Source organism: Camelus ferus, chromosome 10 (genome assembly GCF_009834535.1).
Source record: "Camelus ferus isolate YT-003-E chromosome 10, BCGSAC_Cfer_1.0, whole genome shotgun sequence".
NCBI lineage: Eukaryota > Metazoa > Chordata > Mammalia > Artiodactyla > Camelidae > Camelus > Camelus ferus.
In genome coordinates, this window is record NC_045705.1 from 71,845,086 (window position 1) to 71,863,909 (window position 18,824).

Genomic DNA, 18,824 nt, shown 5'->3' on the forward strand with positions numbered 1-18,824 from the left:
CTTAGATCTGCCCTGTCTGCCCAGCATTGCTTTTGCTTTTGGGGAGGGCGGCTGGAGGTGGCTCCAGAACCCCCAACTCCCAGCCCTTCTGCTGCAACCTCCAGCAAATGGGCTTAGTGAGCTTGGTGCCCCCACAACCCTGCAGGAAACTGGAGAACAAGCGTGTTCTGGCTCCCAGAATGGGAGAGTGGCTGCCAGAGGGAAGTAGGGATTGGGGGGCACAGGGGCTCCCTGCTGACCCTTAGCTGGAGCAGGGCTGTGTCCAATATACCTGTCCTAACACCTGGCTCCACCACTGGGTCTGGAGGGCCAGCTGGGCTGCCTCCATACTGGGGGTGGGGTGGGGTGGGGGGTGCTGGCCTGTGGCTCCCATCCTGCTCCTGGGCAGCCTCATCCAGACCCTTGTCCCTGCCTTGCTGTGTTCAGGAGCAGATGGTGGGGCTCCTGTGTGGACCACCTGTCACCAGCCCCGCAAATGATTCACCACCCCTCACTCTTGATTTGAGGTTTTGAAGCTGTCGGCCAGTGCACTGTGCCATCCCCACAAGGTGGTGCCACTGTCCCACAAGGAACCCAGGGTGTGTGGGGGGTCCTCCAGGCTGATGCTTCAGCCCCAGGGTGGTGGGGACAGGAGGCCCTCAAGCAGGGAGTGGGGCTGCTCCTCTCCTGGGTGCCTGCAGCTGCCCGCCCTCTGCCTGCACACCCTACTAGCCTGGGGGGCCACTGGGGGCTCCAGGCCAATCCCCACCTTCAGTGTCAAGGCTTCCAGGTCACTGCCCAGCAGCAGGCTTGTGATCAAGTGAGGGGCTGTCACTCCTGAGGGCCTCATGGGGCTTGTAACCCGACCCCACCCCAGTTGGGGCTGCGGTGGCAGCCCAGGGTAGGGTGGTTGGTGTGGAGAGGGGAATGAAGCCCTGCAGGCAGGAAGGAAAAATGAGAGCTTTAATGCACCGAGCAGAATTTTACATAAAATCAGAAGTCTGTGATTCATCCCCACTCCAATTAGTAAAAAAGGCAAGATTCACTACTAGGCGTGTGCAGTCGGACCCCTGGTTCTGAGGAGGTGCTTCTGAGACGGCGCAGGTCTGTGGTCCAGCCTCAGGCGCCGCTACTTTCCGTTTTCTGCGCTGAACATCCGTTCCTAAAGACAGACGCTTGAGCCGCCACGCGCCCCAGGCTGCTCCTCACCCGCCTCAGCAGGGTCCCCTGAGGGAGCCCCCCAGACCCTGGCACTCACCGCCAGCATCCGCTCCAGCTTGACAGCGTCTGCGGCAAACTTGCGGATCCCATCCGAGAGCTTCTCCACGGCCATGCGGTCTTCGTTGTGCAGCCAGCGGAAGGCCTTCTCGTCCAGGTGGATCTTCTCCAGGTCGCTGGCCTGGGCTGGGGAGGACATGCACAGGACGCTGAGCTGAGCCCCCAAGGCCCAGCGCAGCCCCAGCTGGAGATCCCGCCCCTCAGGTGACTGGGGGACGTACCGGCCTTAGCTGAGAGCATGGGCGTCAGCTTGGTGGTGTCCTTGAGCAGCTCCCCCAGCAGCTGGGGCGATATGGTGAGGAAGTCGCAGCCTGCCAGTGCCTTGATCTCGCCCGTGTTGCGGAAGGAGGCACCCATGACGATGGTCTTGTAGCCGAACTTCTTGTAGTAGTTGTAGATCTTGGTGACGCTCTTCACCCCTGGGGAGACAACCGAGCTGACCGGCAGCTCCCCGCCCCCGCCAGGCTCAGAGCTAAGGCACCAGCTTCCCTCCACCTCTGGCCACCCCCCTTGTCCATCCCCTCTGAGGGCAACTCACCGGGGTCCTCCAGGGGCTCGTACGACTTCTTATCCGTGTTGGCCACGTGCCAGTCGAGGATGCGCCCCACGAAGGGGGAGATGAGCGTCACTCCTGCCTCAGCACAGGCCACGGCCTGGGCGAAGGAGAAGAGCAGCGTCATGTTGCAGTGGATGCCGTGGTGCTCCTCCAGCTGCCTGTGGACCGATGGGCAGTGTCAGTGGGCCTGTGGGCGGCGCCAGGCGTTCCCGCCCAGGACTGCAGCGAGCCCCATCTGACCCCAAAGATGTGCACAACTCAGTAACGGGAGAGGCGGGAACAGGGTCATTCCACTCTCCTTAGGAACAAATCTGGAACATTCTCCAGGCTTCTCTCCCGCTGGTGGGTTGTGGGTGACTGGAATTTCCTCCAACAAACCCACATTCCAGAGGTCCCCTGTGAGACACAGTGGGTCTTCCTGCCAGACCCCAATCCCTCACTTCCTCACAGAGCCACCAGGGCTGCAGATCGCCAGCTCATCTCTTGAGCATGGCACTGTGCTGCCCTCTGTCCCACTGGAGCCCGCAGCCTCCCCTGCCCTCCTCCCCGAGCAACCCTGCAGAAAACCTGTCAGTCCACGTGACGTCCTGGGGCCTCGGCCACACTCTGGGGCGGGCGTGGGCTGTGGGCTGAGTCTCTGCTCAGGCCTATCCGGCCCCAAGTGCCTGTCCTGGGGGACAGTTTCAGAGGTGCCCCCGCCGCTTGGCCACAGGGAGGTGGTGACAAAACACAGCTGCAGGTGGTACAGGGCAGCTCCGCCAGCCAACACTAAGTGACCATAGTACCCAGCAACCTTACTCTTAGGTGCGTGCCCAGCAGACTCGGCCCCAAAACCCGAGCATGCACGCCCACAGCAGCATCGGCCGATTGCTGGAGGACAGACTTGTAAAATGCCTGGTAGACACACGAGGGGACAGCAGCCTTAAAATGCACACAGCCCTGACGCACGCCAAGCACAGGAAGCCAGACCCGGAGGCCACGGTTTCTGCAAAGGGTCCAGAACAGGCGCGTCCGGGGGCAGGCGGCAGATCTGTGGCCGCGGGTCAGTGGAACGAGTAACCCAGAGGCAGCGGTGTGGCCCCTCTGGGCGAGGCCCCAGAGCAGCTCCCGGCCGCACCTGTCTCTCCATCCTCCATACCCAGCGCGGTCTGGTGGGACACAACTTTTTTCTGCGTGCTGCAGGCATCAGCACACTGGGCTGCTAAGGACGACACTGCGGGCCTCTCCCAGCACCTGCTCCTCTGCGAGGCCCCACCCGGGGAGACTACCCCGGCCCCCTCCTCGCCGGGACACTCACTTTCCAGCCTGAATGCCTTCCCAGGTCGATGACAGCTTTATGAGGATCCGGTCCTTGCTGACCCCGGCCTCCTTGTAGAGCTCAATGAGGCGCCGGGCCCGGGCCACCATGGCATCCTTGTCGAAGGAGAGCCTGTGGGGAGGGGCCTCAGCTCAGGGCACCCACCAGCCAGCCCAGAGCCGTGCAGCCGAGCACCCCCCCCCCACCCTGATCCAGTCTGCTCTGCAGCGGGTTCATGTACAAGCACAGGCCGCAGGAGAACTACCTGACAGGAAGCAGCTGCCACCGGACACCTGGACGCCACGGGGGAACCTCAGACCCAAGGGTGGCTGCCCCTCAGCCCACCTGACCCTGTGTTGGCCCCACCTCCTCACCTCGCATCCACTTCTGTGGATACGCGGCCAGGAATTTTCTTCAGTATTTCGGCTCCAAACAACACAAAAAGCTTATCAATAGCATTTGTAATCTGTTCCTCCTGTGACCTGAAATTCAAGGGAAAAAAATCAGCTTAGAAACTTGTTAGGTTTAAATGCACAGGATTCTACATAACAAATTCTGTTATTTCTTTGTCAAATTCTTTTCCCTTCATTTTTTTTCTTAAAATAAATTTTTTTAAATTGTGGTAAAACATACATAGCATAAAATCTGCCATCTTAACCATTTTTAAGTGAATGGTCCTGGGGCATTAAGCGCATTCGCGCTGTTGTGCCACCATCACCACCATCATCTCCACAGCCTTCTCATCTTCCCAAGCTGAACCCCTCCACCTTCTGGCCCGTGAAAAGGACAGTCTCTCCAATCTCTGTAGTCGCCTGGGCAGACGAGTATATACACAGTGCTGTTCCAAGATGGACTGAAAGCTCTCCAGCCTGTGTGTCAGGGGCTACAGCCCTCTAGGGGTCTGGACGGGAGCAGGGCAGCCTGGCAATCACCAAGGACACCACCTCGTCACCAGTTCCAGGAACATGGAGAAGGGACAGGGAAGCAGTGACACTGGGTGTGCCCAGTGGTGAGTGGGCGGGGGCAGTGACAGAGCACCTCAGCAAATGATGGGGCCAGTAAAGGGCAGGCCAGCCCAGGATGAGCTCCTGCCAGGTTACCCCTATTCCCTGCAGGCCGCTTCCAGCTGGGCAGTATCAGCCTGATGGAAATTTAAATTTAAATTTAAAATGGCACCAGCAAAGGCAGACCTGTGGAGGGGAGAGCCAGGCTGCGGTAGCTGGGGACAGCGGGGGCCAGCCGGGAGGTGCCTGTCCTCAGAGACTAGACTGTGGCCACGGCTGCACCACTGCATACATTTATCAGAACCAATTGGACTGTGAGCTTAGACAGTGAGTCTCACTCCAGTAAAGCTGCTGAAAGATAGCAAAATGAGGCGGGGCGGGCATCCAGCTCAGGGACAGGGCACATGCTTAGCATGCATGAGGTCTGGGGTTCCAACCCCGGTACCTCTGTTAAATTTAAATAAATAAATAAATAAGCCTAATTACCTTCCCCCCAAAAAACAAAACAAAATTATAAAGAAAAGTTAACAAAATGCCAGGAAGCAGGCCCGTAGCTACCAGGCGTGGGGGACCGACGACAAAGGGGAGGGAGATTTTGGGGGGGGGGCCTGCAGCTGTTCTGCATCTCAACAGGGTGCTGTCTCTACACGCTCCTGCAGCAGGGGTGGTCGGCTACGTGGAAATAACGTGTTGGTAAAGCTGACAGAAGTAAACATGAAAACAGACCTTTCCTTGAGTCTAAGACCCCTGAGAGTTGGGGGGAGGCAGCTGAAACAGCCCCCGACCCGGCCTCACCCGCCCAGCCTCCTGCCGTAGGCGATGGCCTCCTCCACCAGCTCCTGGTAGGTGGGCATCTGCGCGGCAGCCAGGATCAGGGATGGGTTCGTGGTGGCATCCTGTGGCTTGTACTCCTCGATGGCTGGGGAAATAATTGCGGACAGCAGGAAGCTAAGTGGGGTGCTCGCTTCCACCAAGAGATCTGAGACAACCCCCTACAAACCCTAAACACAAGAAGAGCCAAGAATGTCTTCCGAGCGCACATCTCCCTCCCTGTCCTAGAGGACCGGCCATGGGGCAGCTGCTTGCACAACAAGCAATGTCGGGGACTAAAGCCAGGGATCAGTGCGGGGGGTGGGGCGGGAGCCCGCCCGACACATTGGGGGAGTGCACACAGCATCTCCCCCGACTGCTCTGTTCTCTCAACTCTTCTCTCTTGGAGCACACCAGTTCTTCCTTAGTAACCAGGTGAGGATTGCTGAGAAAGCAGCGGGCTGATCAGAAGCCTCACACCCAGGCAGTCAGGGCAGCACGGAGCTCATGTTCAAACTGCTCAGCTTCCAGGATTAGCTGGTTCAGTAAGTTGACTTGGCAAGTTAGTATTTTCAAAGTATCTTTTGATGACAAAGCTACAGAGATGAATAAGGGGGTTCTTGGGAGCTGGAGGGAGAGCTCTGTGTCCCAGCAGTGCTGGTGGCTACGAGACCTTCCGTGCTACCAAACCACCACAGACTGCCCTCTCTGCTGTGCAGGTGGAAACTGAAGACTGGGCAGGCCTGCAGCCTCCTCACAGTATTGTGCTGGTGCCAAGTTCCTGGTTCTGATGTCACACTGTGGTCACACAGAGTGTCACCACTGGGGAATGAGAGGCAAAGGATTCATGGGTCTGTATGGGCTAATTTTACAACTTCCTGTCTATAATTATTTCAAAATGACACGTTAAGAAAAAGTGCTCTGGAGCGGAGAAGCTTACACAGATGTGTTGAAACTCACAGAGCAAGGCACCGAAAATGGTGCCTTTCATTGTATAAAATTATGCTTGATGAAGCTGACTTCTGACAAAATTGCAACTGAAACCAAAACCTATCTGGGGTCAACAGAGGGGCTTCAGGGTCCAGGGACTGTTAAATAGCATGCAAAGCTGGGGACGGGGCATTGTTCTGAAAATAGTGTCCACTGCCTTGATTATATTGTCAGAGGCCCAATGACTTCCCTAGAGTAAGAGCCTTCAGTTCATAAAATGACCATAAAACCGGATGCCCTGTTTACAACTATGTAACATTTATGGATATACATTATCAGAGCATGTATTTTTTAATAAAGTTAGATTTTTAATAAAATCTAAGAATTTTAAATGTCAGTACTTGAGTTTAGATATTTCTATAAAGGGGGGTAGCAAGCATTCCCCAGGACCCCCTGCCTTGCAGGCCCTACACGACAGAAGGTGACGGACTAGCCACCCTGCCCCTGCCGCCAGGTGAGACCAGAGCTCTGTCAACTGAGAAAGACGGAAAATACTCCAAGCTAAGAAGGCGCAGGAAGACGTGCAGCCACTTTTCCAGCACTCTCTATCCTACTGATGTCATTGTCAGAGGCCTGCACCACGGAGGGCGGGGTTGAAAGAGGATGGAGGCCTCCTGGGGGAGCAGGAGCTGGAATCTCCCAAGGCCCCCCAATTCTGACCGGGTGAGGACATCTGTCAGATGGTTTAAAACACAGGCTGGGCTCAAGCCAATCACTGTCTCCATCTTTTACATTTAAGCAGCCAAACATGCTTACTCACTCTGCTAGGCTCTGCCAGATAAAGACTTACTGTTACCAAAGAGGAGTTAAAGCCTGTTTCTCAAGTCACCATGAGAAAGCAGAAAACAGAGGAACTCGTCTGTGTGTTGTGTGCCTCACAGCGCTCATATCCACAGGGAACTGCAAGATTCTCCTGAAAATCTTAAACTTCGCAGCCCAACGGAATGGAGGTTCACCTAGTCTGGGCGCTGCAGAGGGCAGAAAAGCTTAGTTCTCCAGTTCTCTCCAAGGAACGTGATTCAAACCGGGGAAAATCTAAATTTGGGACAAGCTTTGCTCTCCTTAACGCATGAGGTTTTACCCATCCAGTTCCTGGGCCCCAGGCGGTGAACGTCTAACTGGTCTGCACCCTGCCACAGTCACCAGCATGCACAGCTGTCCCCTGGGTAGGGCTGGAAAGTGTGTGCAACAGGAGGTTTCAAAAGCGAGTGGTGTCATACGCAGTTTCTGGTCTTTCTGGGCCCAGAACTAACTCATTTTCCTGCTCGGCGGTGAACATTCGCTTAACAAAATTGCCTAGTGTAACCACCAACTAACCGCGAGAAAGTCAGCTCCAAGGCGGGCCTTGAATCTCCCCAAATCAAAGCATTTGGTCACCGTCCCCTGACCCGCTGACCCACTGACCGTTCACAGCCGGCTCCCGCGGGCTGCCAGCAGCTCGGAGAGAACCTGGGCGCCAGGCCCCGCGACTGCTGGGTCCCGAGGCAGACCCCCTCGCCCCGGGCCGAGGGCGGACGGGGAGCCGGGAACGGGGCTCTAGGGAGAAGGGGGGCGGAGGCCGGGGGGATCGGGGGCCTAGGGGGGCGGCGGCGGACTTCGCGGCCCGGGACGCCGAAGGCCGGTGGCCCCGCTCCGCCCCCCGGCGCCCCTCACTCGCTTGCCCGCACCCCGGCGCCCCTCGCCCGGTCTCCCCTCACCCCCGGGCCGGCCGGCGCGCGGCGTCCACGAAGCCCCCGCACTGCCGCCCGGCCCGCTCCCGGAGCGCGGGGCCCCGCGTGGTCTCACCGTGGAAGTCGCCCGTGTCGGCCACCACGGTGGTGAATTGCTTAAGCTGGTCCAGCGCGCTCTCCATCCTCTGCCGCTTGATCGGGGACCCCGACATGGCGAGCGGCGGCCGGAGCAGGAAGTCCACAATGCCCCGCGGTCCCGCCCCCGGGCGCGGCCAATCGGAGCGCGGCGCGGGAGGGCCGTGCGCGCCAGCGCGGGCGAGGCCCCGCCCCGGAGACCGCGCCCCGTGGGCTGGGCTGGGCGGGGCCCCTGGAGCCGGGAGTGCGCTGGAGCAGGGCACCCTTCCAGTGATGCGCCCCGAAATCGGTGTACCCGCGGAGCGAGGCGTTGAGCTCCTCGGAGCGTTGAGCCCGGAGTGACGCCTCCCCCAGCACTGATGCGCCCCTGGGGCAGTGATCCCCTGAGAGGTGCTGTCCCCGACGAACGCGCCGGCTCACTTCCCTCCCGCCTCCAGTGCGGAGAGAGCTGGAGTAAAGGTCGACGAGGCTCCACCGAGTTCAGGCTGAGGCGTTAAGCCGATCTCGGGAGAGCGGAGTCCCAGAGTGGCCTGGACAGCTCAGACCCTGGGCCACGGCCTCCGCGGACGGTGAAAAAGGCCTTTCTTAGCCCTGTTCCCTGACCGGCAGCCGCTCCGGCGGTCAGGGCGCCTGCGGCGAGGGGCGGCCGGCGCGAGTGCGCTGGGGGTGTGCTCGTGGGTTTGGGTTTCCGCCCCCTGCCAACCCTCGTGGGGCTGGGGGCACCCAGGGTGCGCATCCTCTCCTCAGGCCTGGCCGCTCCTCCGGGCCCTGGCTACCTCAGGCGGGCCTGGTGCCTGGGGAGGGGCTTGGAGGGGCGGTGAGGTGGCTTCATTTTCTCCAGGATGGGTCAGTTGACTCCTTGCCTTGATTCTGGGAATCTGCCCCAGATGAATAGTACTATGTTCAGAAATACGAAATAAAATTCACATTTTATGGCAAGACAAGAAAAATTTAAACATAAAAAACGTGTTCTCTGCCACTTGGCCTCCTGTCTCCCCTCTCTTGTGCATTGTGTATCTGCATTATGCGTCGAGCTCCCCATCAACAGAAATACTGCTTAACCATAAAGAGCAACATTGTCCCAACACCAACAAGACAGCTCCTTGGAGATAACATTCCTGTCGTGAACACAACTCAGCAGTCGGTGTTGCGTGCAGGTTGGTAAAAGCAGGTACAAAAGGCAAAGGGTGAGAACAGAAAGGAGTGTGTTAGGTCACGCTGCCACAGGCGAGAGGGGCTCATGTGAGCCCCGAGGGCCGGGTGTTGGGGTCTTTTATCAGGTCGGATCACAAGGTAGCCTGATCGGCTTGTGCACACGTCTCTGATTGGCTGCAGGTGAGGTAAGAAGTTTAGGGTCTATGGCTCTGATAAGGTGGAGGTGTGGGCTGAAACAAGCCAGCCGGAGCTGTTGTGAGGTTAGGCATGACCTGAGGCTGTCAGTTTGTTGGGGAAACACGCCCAGGAAAGAATGTACTTTATCTGTTCAGGGATTGATCGCAGGCGGACGTCTGAGAATGGTGTCCTTGGACTTGAAGGATGTTGGCCCCACAATTCCTTCTTGATCTTGTAAGGAGCCAGACCTGGATTGTATAGACTGTCAACAATGTGTCATTTAACACCCTGCCCTCCACCTCAAAAACTGTGCCTTGACGTCTAATGGGCAGAATGATTCTCGGGGCTTTCTGAGGGGCTGTTCCCAGGTTATAATCCTCAGTTTGGCTCAAACAACATTTTCTGTTTCTTTCTTAGATCAACTGCTTAGTTTTTCATCGACAGAAGGTGTCCCGGGCAGTACAGCATCAGTCGTAGGAAGTGTTGCTGAAGGCAAGTTCACGTGCCCCACGAACAGCGAGGCCAGACAAACCGAAAAGCTGGTGTCTGGAGCAGAGAAAGGTTTACTGCAGCGCCGGGCGAGAACCGGTGTCTTGTGCTCAGAAGCCCAGAACTCCCCCATGGTTTTTAGGGAGAAGTTTTCATAGGTAAAATTGGGGGTGAGGGAGGCAGGATGTGTGACTTTCTTCTGATTGGTTGATGGTGAGGTAACCAGGTGAAGTTTCCAGAATCTTGTGCTCAGCCAGAAGTTGCCATCCTCCACCTGGGTGGGGGCCTTAGTTCCTGCAGAAAAACAAGATAATTTTCTGCATGTTCCTTGAAAAGGAGCCAGGACCTGCCCCAGCTGCACTGTAGTTTCTGGGCTCTTCCTCCCTTGCGTCTGCACTCCCTCCCCCCCTGTGTAGCAATTGGCCAAATCTGCCCTTTGGCACTCTGGAGGGCCAAGAAGGCTGAATGAGGCCTACTTCCTGCAAACAGGAAACAGGGGATTAGGAAAGGGTTTGTACTTGGAACTGCCCCATGGGGCTCTGCTCAGTTTCACAGAGAAATGTAGAAGCAGGAACTACACTTCGCAGAAGATATGTGTTAATCAGAGAAATGCATATTAAAACCACAGTCTCCTTTCTCTCACTCAAATGGCAATACCAAGTGCTGGTGAGGTTGTGGAGAAACTGGAACTCCCACGGCGCTGGAGGGGACACAGCATGACACAAGGTGAACTGCTGGGGAAACGGTTTGGTGTTTTCTCATAATGTCAACCACGTACTTACCATGTGACCCGGCACTCTCACTCCTGAGAAGAACGCATCCACAAAGATCTGCATGTGGATAATCACAGCAGCGTCACTGATTAAACTTCCCAGCTGGAAGGGACCCGGATATCCATCAGCAGAAGCGTCATGCAGCAGAGACACCTGTCCAGGAATAGTGATGGACTAGCGATGATACAGGAAAAATGTAGGGCACGAGAGGATGGCCGTGTCCCAGGTCTTGGACGAGTCCCTGGGACGCACCCCGCCCAGTGAGGGTCCTTGGGTTTGCACAGGAAAGAATTCAAGAGGGAGCCACAGTTGAGTAAAAGTAGATTTATTTAGAGAGATGAATGGGGAAGGGGTGGGGTAAAGTAGAAATAGATACACACTCCGTAGGCAGAGTGCAGGCCTTCTGGGAAGCCAGGAACGACCCCAGGCGCAGGGCTGTTAGTCGCCACGTGCTGACAAGTGGGGGGGTTATTCCAGCTACTTTGGGGAGGGGGCAGGGATTCCCAGGAACGGGGCCACCCCCTCTCCTTCACCTTTCATGGTTAGCCTCGGGTCACTCACCAGGCTAACACGTTACAGTGTGTGTAATGAAGCTCAAGGTCCAGTGGAGGTCAAATCTCCCTCATCTTGGGCCTCCGGGTCTACTGGGAGTTGACGTTTCCGCCATCTTGGTGCTAATTGCTGTGTCATTCCTTTAATGGCTGTTCCCCACCCCCTTCCCTCCTGTCTCATTTTTTAAAACCTTTTTTTTAATTGAAATCTCCTGTCTCATTGACACCTGCGACAACTCATTTAATTCTCACAAGCATTACAGTGAACGAAAGTGAGACAGGAAGGAAGGGGGACAAGGTACAGCTAAAGCCTCAGGGTCACAGAAGGAGCAAGGGGTTGGGGAAAGGGGGCTGGGAGAAGGCTCTTGGGGGTGCCTGGCTAGCTCTGATCCATCCAGGTGGGCTTCCCGTGGGTCTAGCACCTGACTCGGCCCCTTCCCAGGGTGCCCCTAAGCCCTGGCCCTGTGGCCCAGGTGGTGGAAGGCAGGGAAGACTCCCTGGGTGCTCTTGCATGGGCTGGAGGAGACTCCTCAGGGGCCTCGGTGCCCTCCGGGCGTCCCCACCCAGGTCCCCACCCAGTACACTGATCCCTGGGGACAGGTGGAGGGTCGGGTTGGGTCGTGGGCAGGTGGCTGCCCTGAGGAGGTCCAGCCTCACTGCAGGCCCTGAAAGCGCAGAGCACAGCATCCTCACAGCCGGGGAGGGTGGGCAGGGAGCGCTCCAGGACTCTGTCCCAGCAGCACCAGGACCCTCCTGTGGACCACGCCAAATAGGAACTCCGTGGGGCAGAGGCCATGGGCCTGCGAGGGGTCAGGGGCATCCGGGGAAGCTTCTTTGAGAAGCTGGCCTTTAGCAGACACCAGGTTCTGGGGGAGAGCCAGGCAGGGCACTGCAGAAAAGAAACGGCCAGTGCAAAGGCCCTGAGGCAGGAGTCACTGCTTGTCATAGGAACTGTAAGAAGCTGAGGTCTGGAGGCAACAGGGGACCCCTTGAGATCACCCAGCCCTCTGCAAAGACTTGTTTCAGGAGCCTGGAGGGCTTGGAGCAGAGGAGGGATGAGATAGGACTTAATTTTAAAGGGTTTCTTTGGGTGCTGTGTGGGGAACAGACTGAGGGGGCGAGGGTGGAGGCAGTGCAGGGCCACTGCTCTCCCTGGGGCAGGGACAGTGACCAGAGGGCGGCTAGGATGGAGTGGGTGCAGAGTGGACATGAGAGAGGGGCCAAGACAGCCAGCACCTGAATCCCAGGCTGATGTGAGGGAGTGCACCGGGTGGGGGGCAGAAGCTTCTGGTTTGGGGTGTCTTGATGCTAAAAGCCAAGCTGCAGAGGGTTTAGGGTCTTGAGCTTAGTGGGTGCTTAGCCTGGAGAAGCACATTTGAGAGGCACTGAACCAGGGCACCTGAAGCCAGGAGGCAGGAGGGACCATCCAGGAGAGAGATGGAGAAGGCCAGGCCATGCGCAAGGTGGAGCCTGGATCTGGGAGGAGCATCTGGAAAACTAGGTTCCCTGGGGGTGTGGGAGGGGTGCTCCAGGGCCTTGAGGGTGGCCTCCCGCTGGGACTCTGTGCTAACTTCGCCAGGGACCACCACGGTCAGGGGTGGGAGGAGGAGGTGGGACAAGGGTAGAGTCCTGCTCACTCAAGGCTTTGGGGCTGTGAAGGGAGCAGAGCTCATAAGGGCTGGGGTGGGGGCACTCATGCAAGGCTGGCCTTTGTCACCAGACAGGGCATCAGGGGTGATGGGAGGGGCGGGCAGCAGCCTGGGCACCGACGGGCAGGGGCAGAATGCTGGGGACATGTGCGGAGGCTCTGCTGACCACTTCCGTCTTCAGGGATGTTCCAGGAGGCCAGTCACCAGCCGAGAGGGCGGGGGTTGGAGGAGGAGGGGCGGGGTTGGGCCAGTGAGATGTGGCGACTGGGCTTGGCAGGTGGGTGCCACCTGTTCCTCCAGCAACTCTGGGCGGGGTCAGGAGGGGCAGAAGGTGGATTTGACCTCAGTGGGGCTTAGCCCAGAGAAAAGAAGCTGCTGTGGGTGGAGGAGGGGAGCATGGACACAGGTGAGGCTGAGAAGGGCAGGTCCTGGGGGGGGTGCTGGGTGGAGGGCGTGAAGGTGACGTCACGGCAGGTGAGTCAGGCGAGCACGCAGGGCAGGTGTGGAAGGCTGGGGCTGCTGGGTTGAGCAATCCCTGCCACTGGCCTTAGTCACAAGGAAGGAAGAGAGTCGTTTCCGTGGGTCAGGAACCCCACGAGCGCAATGATTTTTTGGATATGACACCAAAAGCACAGGCAATAAATGAAAAATGTGATAAAGGGAGTGACATCAAAATTTTAAACTTTGTATCAAAGGATGCAGTCTGCGGGATGAAGGGGCAAATCGTCACATCTGATGAGGGTTGGTGTCAGGAGACACAGAGGGCGCCTACGACCCCAGCAGAAAACAAACAACCTGATTCAAACACGGGCAAGGACCTTTCTCCGAAGAGGACACGCAAATGGCCCATGAGCAAAGATGCCCGAAGTCACCGACCACCAGGGAAATGCAAGTCACAGCCTCAAGGAGGCACCACTGACCCCCGTGAGGGCGGCTACTCTCAACGTAACGGAAAACACAGGCGTCTGTGAGGGTGTGGGGAAGGGGACCCCCGCCCCTGCCCTGCTGGTGGGGGATGTTCCCACCGTGGAGGACGGTGTGGAGGGGCCTCAGAAAACAACAAACAGAATTCCCATGTGACCTGGCAACTCCACTTCTGGGAACATCCTGTCGACCAAAGCACAAAGCAGGAGGCTACAAATAGGAGAAGACAGTTGATCTGGGGTCTTAAGGACTGTGGTTCAGGAGACACAAATTTGGGTGAAACAGAAAGAGGGTTCAGGGGAAGAGGAAGAGTCCAGCTTTCAAAGACAAGAGCCGGAGGACGTTGAAGCTGTCCTGCTGAGCCTGGGGACTGACTCTGACATGAGTCAGGAGGTGCTTGTCCCTAAGGAGTCAGCTGCTGTTTTAGGGTCAGGGTCTGACAAGTGTCTTGACTTTCTGGCAATGTTCCGGATGGCTGCATTCGGGCAACAAGCCCAAAGGTCAGACTCCATCCAGACTGAGGCGTGCACAGTCCCACCTCCTCAGGGAGCTCCTGGCTTTGCTTTAGAGCTGGCCCTTAGCAATACCCCTTCCATTTTTATTTTCCTTCCACAATCCCCAAAAGAATCAAAAGCAGGGTCTCGAGGTATTTGCACACCCATGTTCACAGCATCAGTCACAACAGCTAAAACATGGAAACCACCACGTGTCCATCGACGGACGACGGACAAACGAGACGTGGTACAACCCTATGTGGCAGTGTGATCTGTGGTCAATACAGGTTTGACCTTTGTCCCCAGTTCCTGGCTCACACACCCCCAAACCCTCGGAATTTCCTAAGAGCAACGGGAGCATCTTTTTACGACATTGGGTCTTTTGGCCTCAGTTCCTGAAATCCCCTCGGAGCCAGGAAGTGAGACAGGTGTCTTGATATCCATAACAAGCCTCCCACGACCACGCGGAGTCTGTGTTAATGAGGTGACTCTAGGAAATCCCCCAAGGATGGGGGTATGGTGGCCAGGGGAACCACCCATGATTAGAGGGGTGGAGCCTCCGTGAAAACCCATAAAGGGGGGCGTTCAGAGAGCTTCCAGGTTGGCCAACCAGAATGGGTTCACGTACTGGGCTCCAAACTCCGCAGGGACAGAAGCTCCTGTATTTGCAACCCTTCCAAACCTCGCCCTGTGTATCTCTCCTCTGGCTGTTCATCTGTACCCTTTAATATCCTTTGTAATAAACCAGCAATCTAGTAAGTAAACTGGTATCCTGGATTCTGTGAACTGCCCTAGCAAATCAATCGAACCAGAGAAGGGGGTCGTGGGAACCTGCTCCTTGTCGTCGGTTGGTCACAAGCACAGGTGGCAACCTGGCTTGGCACCTGAAGTGGGGGCCGTCCCGTGGGACTGAGCCCTTGCCCTGTGGACTCTGGTGCAATCTCCAGGCAGACAGAGTCAGAAGAAGAAGTGAGTTGAATTGTCTGACCTCCAGCTGGTGGTGGTGGAGGAGTGCTTGGTGGTTCGGGGAAAAAGCCGCACATGTTGGGACTGGGTGCAGAAATGTGGTCTGTACGAAGGAACGTTGTTCAGCCTCAGAAAGGGAGACAGTTCTGACACACACGACATGAACGGACCTCGGGGATGTGATGCTCAGTGAAATAAGCCAGACACAGAGGGACACATCCTGTGAGATTCCTCTCACGTGGGGTCCCCAGGGTCACCATTCACAGAGAGAGACAGTAGGACGGTGGGGGCAGGGGCTGGGGGGCTGTGTTTAATAGGGACAGGGTGTCACTTTGGGAAGATGGACAAGTCCTGGAGGAGGATGGTGATGGTCACACAACAGTGTGGAAGAGCTTAGTGCCCGAGCTGCACAGACAAAAACGGTTAAGCGGGTACCTTTTATGCTCCAGGTATTTTACCACAATTTAAATGAAAGACTGTGAGGGTGGCTGGGCTGGGTGGCTCTGGCTCTGTCCCAAGGCTTAGGCTGTGTCACCTGAAGGCCTGAGGGGCAGTGGGGCAGCTTGCACTGTGCTGCCCACAGGCCGTGGCGGGAGGTCCCTGTTTGTTACCTGGTTGGCCTGTCCTCACACGTGGTCTGGCACCTGTCCGGTCTGCAGCTTGAGGGGGAGCGGCAGGGAGGTGAGGCTTGCTTCAAGGTCCTGTTCCCCAGAGCTTTTAAACTTCCCCTTTAAAGACCTGCACAGCGATGGGGTGCGTGGACACAGGCCTTAAAGTTCAAGTGTGTGTGTAGGGGAACCCCAGACTCAGGACAGCAGTTCCTTTCGGGGCGTAGGTGCTCACGGGACTGAGGAGGGACCCAGGGATTCGACTCCGGAGGCTGGGGATGAGCGTTTGGTTGGTCACAGAGCCCGGCTTCACCTGCCCAGTTTCCCCTGTCTTTACTGACACATGGACGCCCTTTCGGGGCCGTTCCCTGCCCCTGCAGAACTCTTCCAGTCCTCTGCATGAGCTTCTGCAGAATGCAGGTTGCTTCTAATACTCGCTCAACCCTTTTCCTCCCACAGGCACCTGCCTTGCTGGTTGCGCCCCATCCTTGCCCCTGCCTTCCTCTCTGGTGACTTCTGCCGCCTCTGTCCCCTCCCACGCGCACAGCGGTGTCCTCTGGAGACTTCCCAGCGCGGCCTGGCCTGGCGGGCCGCGGGCCCAGGCCAGCGTCTGGCTCTGCCACCCGAGAGCTGACAGGCTTGTTTGCCCCTTCTGATGGCCGACTGTCAGCACCTGCTCAGGCCGGGGGGCACCCAGGGTCCCCGTGACCGCCCCCCACGGCCTTGCCCATTTCCCGCTGGGATCACCGGCTTTGCCGGCCGTGTGGTCTCCCTGCAGCCTCTGTGTCAATGACTCTCGAGGTTTGGGGCCTCGATACACTTTCACACACTTACAAATTATCGAGGGCCTCAAAGAACTCTCTTTTACATGGGTTATTGCCGTCGGTATTGACTGTATCAGGAAAAAACCCGGCAAGAAGAGTGGCATCAATACACGTTTTTGCAGGTCTCCTGGACGCGCCTTCACAGCAGCTGGCGCCCGTCCCTGCCCCCGCCTTCCATCTGCTGGGGCCCGTCCTCCAGGCTGAAGGCACGGAGGGAATCCGGCCGCGCACAGATCTGCACATGGAAAGGCGGGAGCACGTGGATGGCCATCTCGGGTCATCGTGGACTTTCCCCTTCGGTCCGACACCAAACCCCCACAAGCGGCGTCTCCCGGGGAGCTGCCATCCGGCACGTGGTCCCCCCAGGGCACGTCTCGCCCGGGCCTCGGGAAGCCTCGGTCCACCTCGCTCTGTGACGGGACGTTTGGCCGTCGTGATGCTGTGACATCCTGTGTCAGAGTTTCACATTCCGCGTCCGCGGAACGCACGCTCTCCAACACCATCCGCCCCTAGAAAGCTCTTTTTTCGGGAAGCGGTCTCGCTTACGGTGGCAGGTTCCAAAATTCTTAATTTCCACTAGGAAGCTCGAATTTACCATGACAGTAAAGGCTGTCTTCTGTTTTTCTCTTTCTCTTTTTTAATTTTTAATTTTTGGCAGGGAGGTAGTTAGGTTTATTTACCAATCTTTTTTTTCAACGGAGGCACTGGGGGTTGAACCCAGAGCCTCGAGCGTGCTGAGCACACGCTCTGCCACTGAGTTATCCTCTCCCCACCTGCCTGTGCCTTTTCCTGAAGTGACAGGTCCCTCCCTCATTCTGGAGAAGCCGGCTGCCAGGAACCCAGGTGTGACCAGCACAGCCCAGGGGTCGCGCTCAGCTCGCACCTGGCCCCTCACACCCCGGGGCGGCACCACGTCCGCGCGCAGCAGGGTGCCGTGGGACCCGGTTCCTCGCACTCCGGGGCCGAGACTGGGCTCAGTCCCACGAGGAACGTCTGTGGACCCACCCGGACTCTGGTGCTTCTTTCCCTGGGGGTGTGTGGTGGGGAAGATGAGGGGCCCTGCCCCGCCGGGCCGGCACCCAGACCCTGGCTGAGGCGCCAGCAGCCTCGCCCGCTGGGGCTTCTGCACCGTCTGTGCCAACGTGAGCCCAGAGAAAGCGGCAGATCGCTTCGTGTTAGCTCCTGGGGCTGCCACAGCAAATTACCACAGACCGCCTGGGATTCACGGTCTCCCCAGCCTGCAGGATACAAGTCGGAGGCTAAGGTGTCCACCCGGGCAGCTCCTCAAAGGCTGGGAGGGAGCATCTGGCCCAGGCCCCTCCCCCGACTGCAAGCTTTGATAACCCTTGTCTTGTAGAAGCATCAGCCTGATCTCTGCCTCCATCTTCACATGACCTCCTTTGTGTGGGTCTGTGTCCAGATGTCCCGTTTATAAGGACACCAGTCATGTTGGGTTAGGACCCAACCTAGTGACCTAACCTCACATGATTCTTGGGGGATACAATTCAACCTAGAGCGTACTCTGCCTTGTTATGAAACTCATTCAGAGCTCAGGCCCCCCGACTAGGGGCCTGGGGACCCCACCTGGGATGCTGCTGTTCGGGGGTCTGTTCCATTTGGTTTCACTTCTGAACAGGCCCACAGCCCCTCAGCTCCCGCAGCCCCTTGGGGTCCTCCGGTGAACGTGTGTCATCATTCGGATGAAGCCCAGCTCATCCACCCGTTTTGACGTTTTGCGCAGAAAGTTCCTTGTCAGTTTCATCACAAAGATACTTCCTGCAGTTTCTTCTACCATCTTGATAAGTGTGCCTCTCATGTAATACTTGAGGAAGTCAATCATTTTGGGGGGGAGGGGCTAGGTCATAGGAATCCTTTTTATGTTTCTCTAAACACAGAGCTGCTTTCAGCACCACCTTCAGCTGTGAGTCCTCTTCTCCGGCCAGCCCCACCTTCTCCAGGTTAACGGGTGTGCCTCTCACCTCAATTCTGTCCCGGGCAGCTTGATACGGGTGTGAGGGACATCTTACCCTCATGCTATTCTGTGCACGAACCTTGCAGTAAATCAGATATTTTGAAAAAGTTGAAAAGGAAAAAGCAGCTTCACCCGGATGGTGTGGGAAGCCCCTCTGGCCTCCGGGCCAGGCCTATGGGGGTGAGGAGGGGGGATCAGAGCCCCACTGGGAGGAGGAGGTTCACAAAGACACGCCTGTTCCGAGGACAGAGCTGGCCTTGTTCGCCGGGACATTTGCTGGTGCACAGCACGGCGCACAGAGCGAGCCCTGGGGCTGGCAGCTCCCCTGGAGTGACGTTCCTGCCCAGCCCATAGTCAGACCCTCCACAGCCTCCCTCTTCCCGGCCTGACCACTGTGGAGTGGGAAGTGGGGAGGTGAGTGGCTAGGACACAGATCGGGCCAAACTGCACTGAAGCCAGGCCCTGCCCCACCCTGGGCTCCGGCAGGCGACCTGGCCCCTCTCTGTCTACCTCACGGACACTA

The 18,824-nt window shown here is 57.5% G+C and overlaps 1 protein-coding gene across 1 annotated transcript; it reads right to left on the minus strand.

Moving 5' to 3' along the window:
- Nucleotides 1-921: 921 nt before the first annotated feature.
- On the minus strand, nucleotides 922-7,857 carry TALDO1 (transaldolase 1). Its single transcript, XM_032490317.1, has 8 exons — nucleotides 7,700-7,857; nucleotides 4,910-5,033; nucleotides 3,485-3,592; nucleotides 3,111-3,242; nucleotides 1,796-1,971; nucleotides 1,479-1,676; nucleotides 1,238-1,383; nucleotides 922-1,141 (listed from the first exon to the last, which is right to left on the minus strand). The coding sequence occupies exons 1-8, from the start codon at nucleotides 7,794-7,796 to the stop codon at nucleotides 1,109-1,111; spliced, it is 1,014 nt and encodes a 337-aa protein (XP_032346208.1). The 5' UTR covers nucleotides 7,797-7,857; the 3' UTR covers nucleotides 922-1,108.
- Between the last annotated feature and the right edge of the window lie 10,967 nt (nucleotides 7,858-18,824).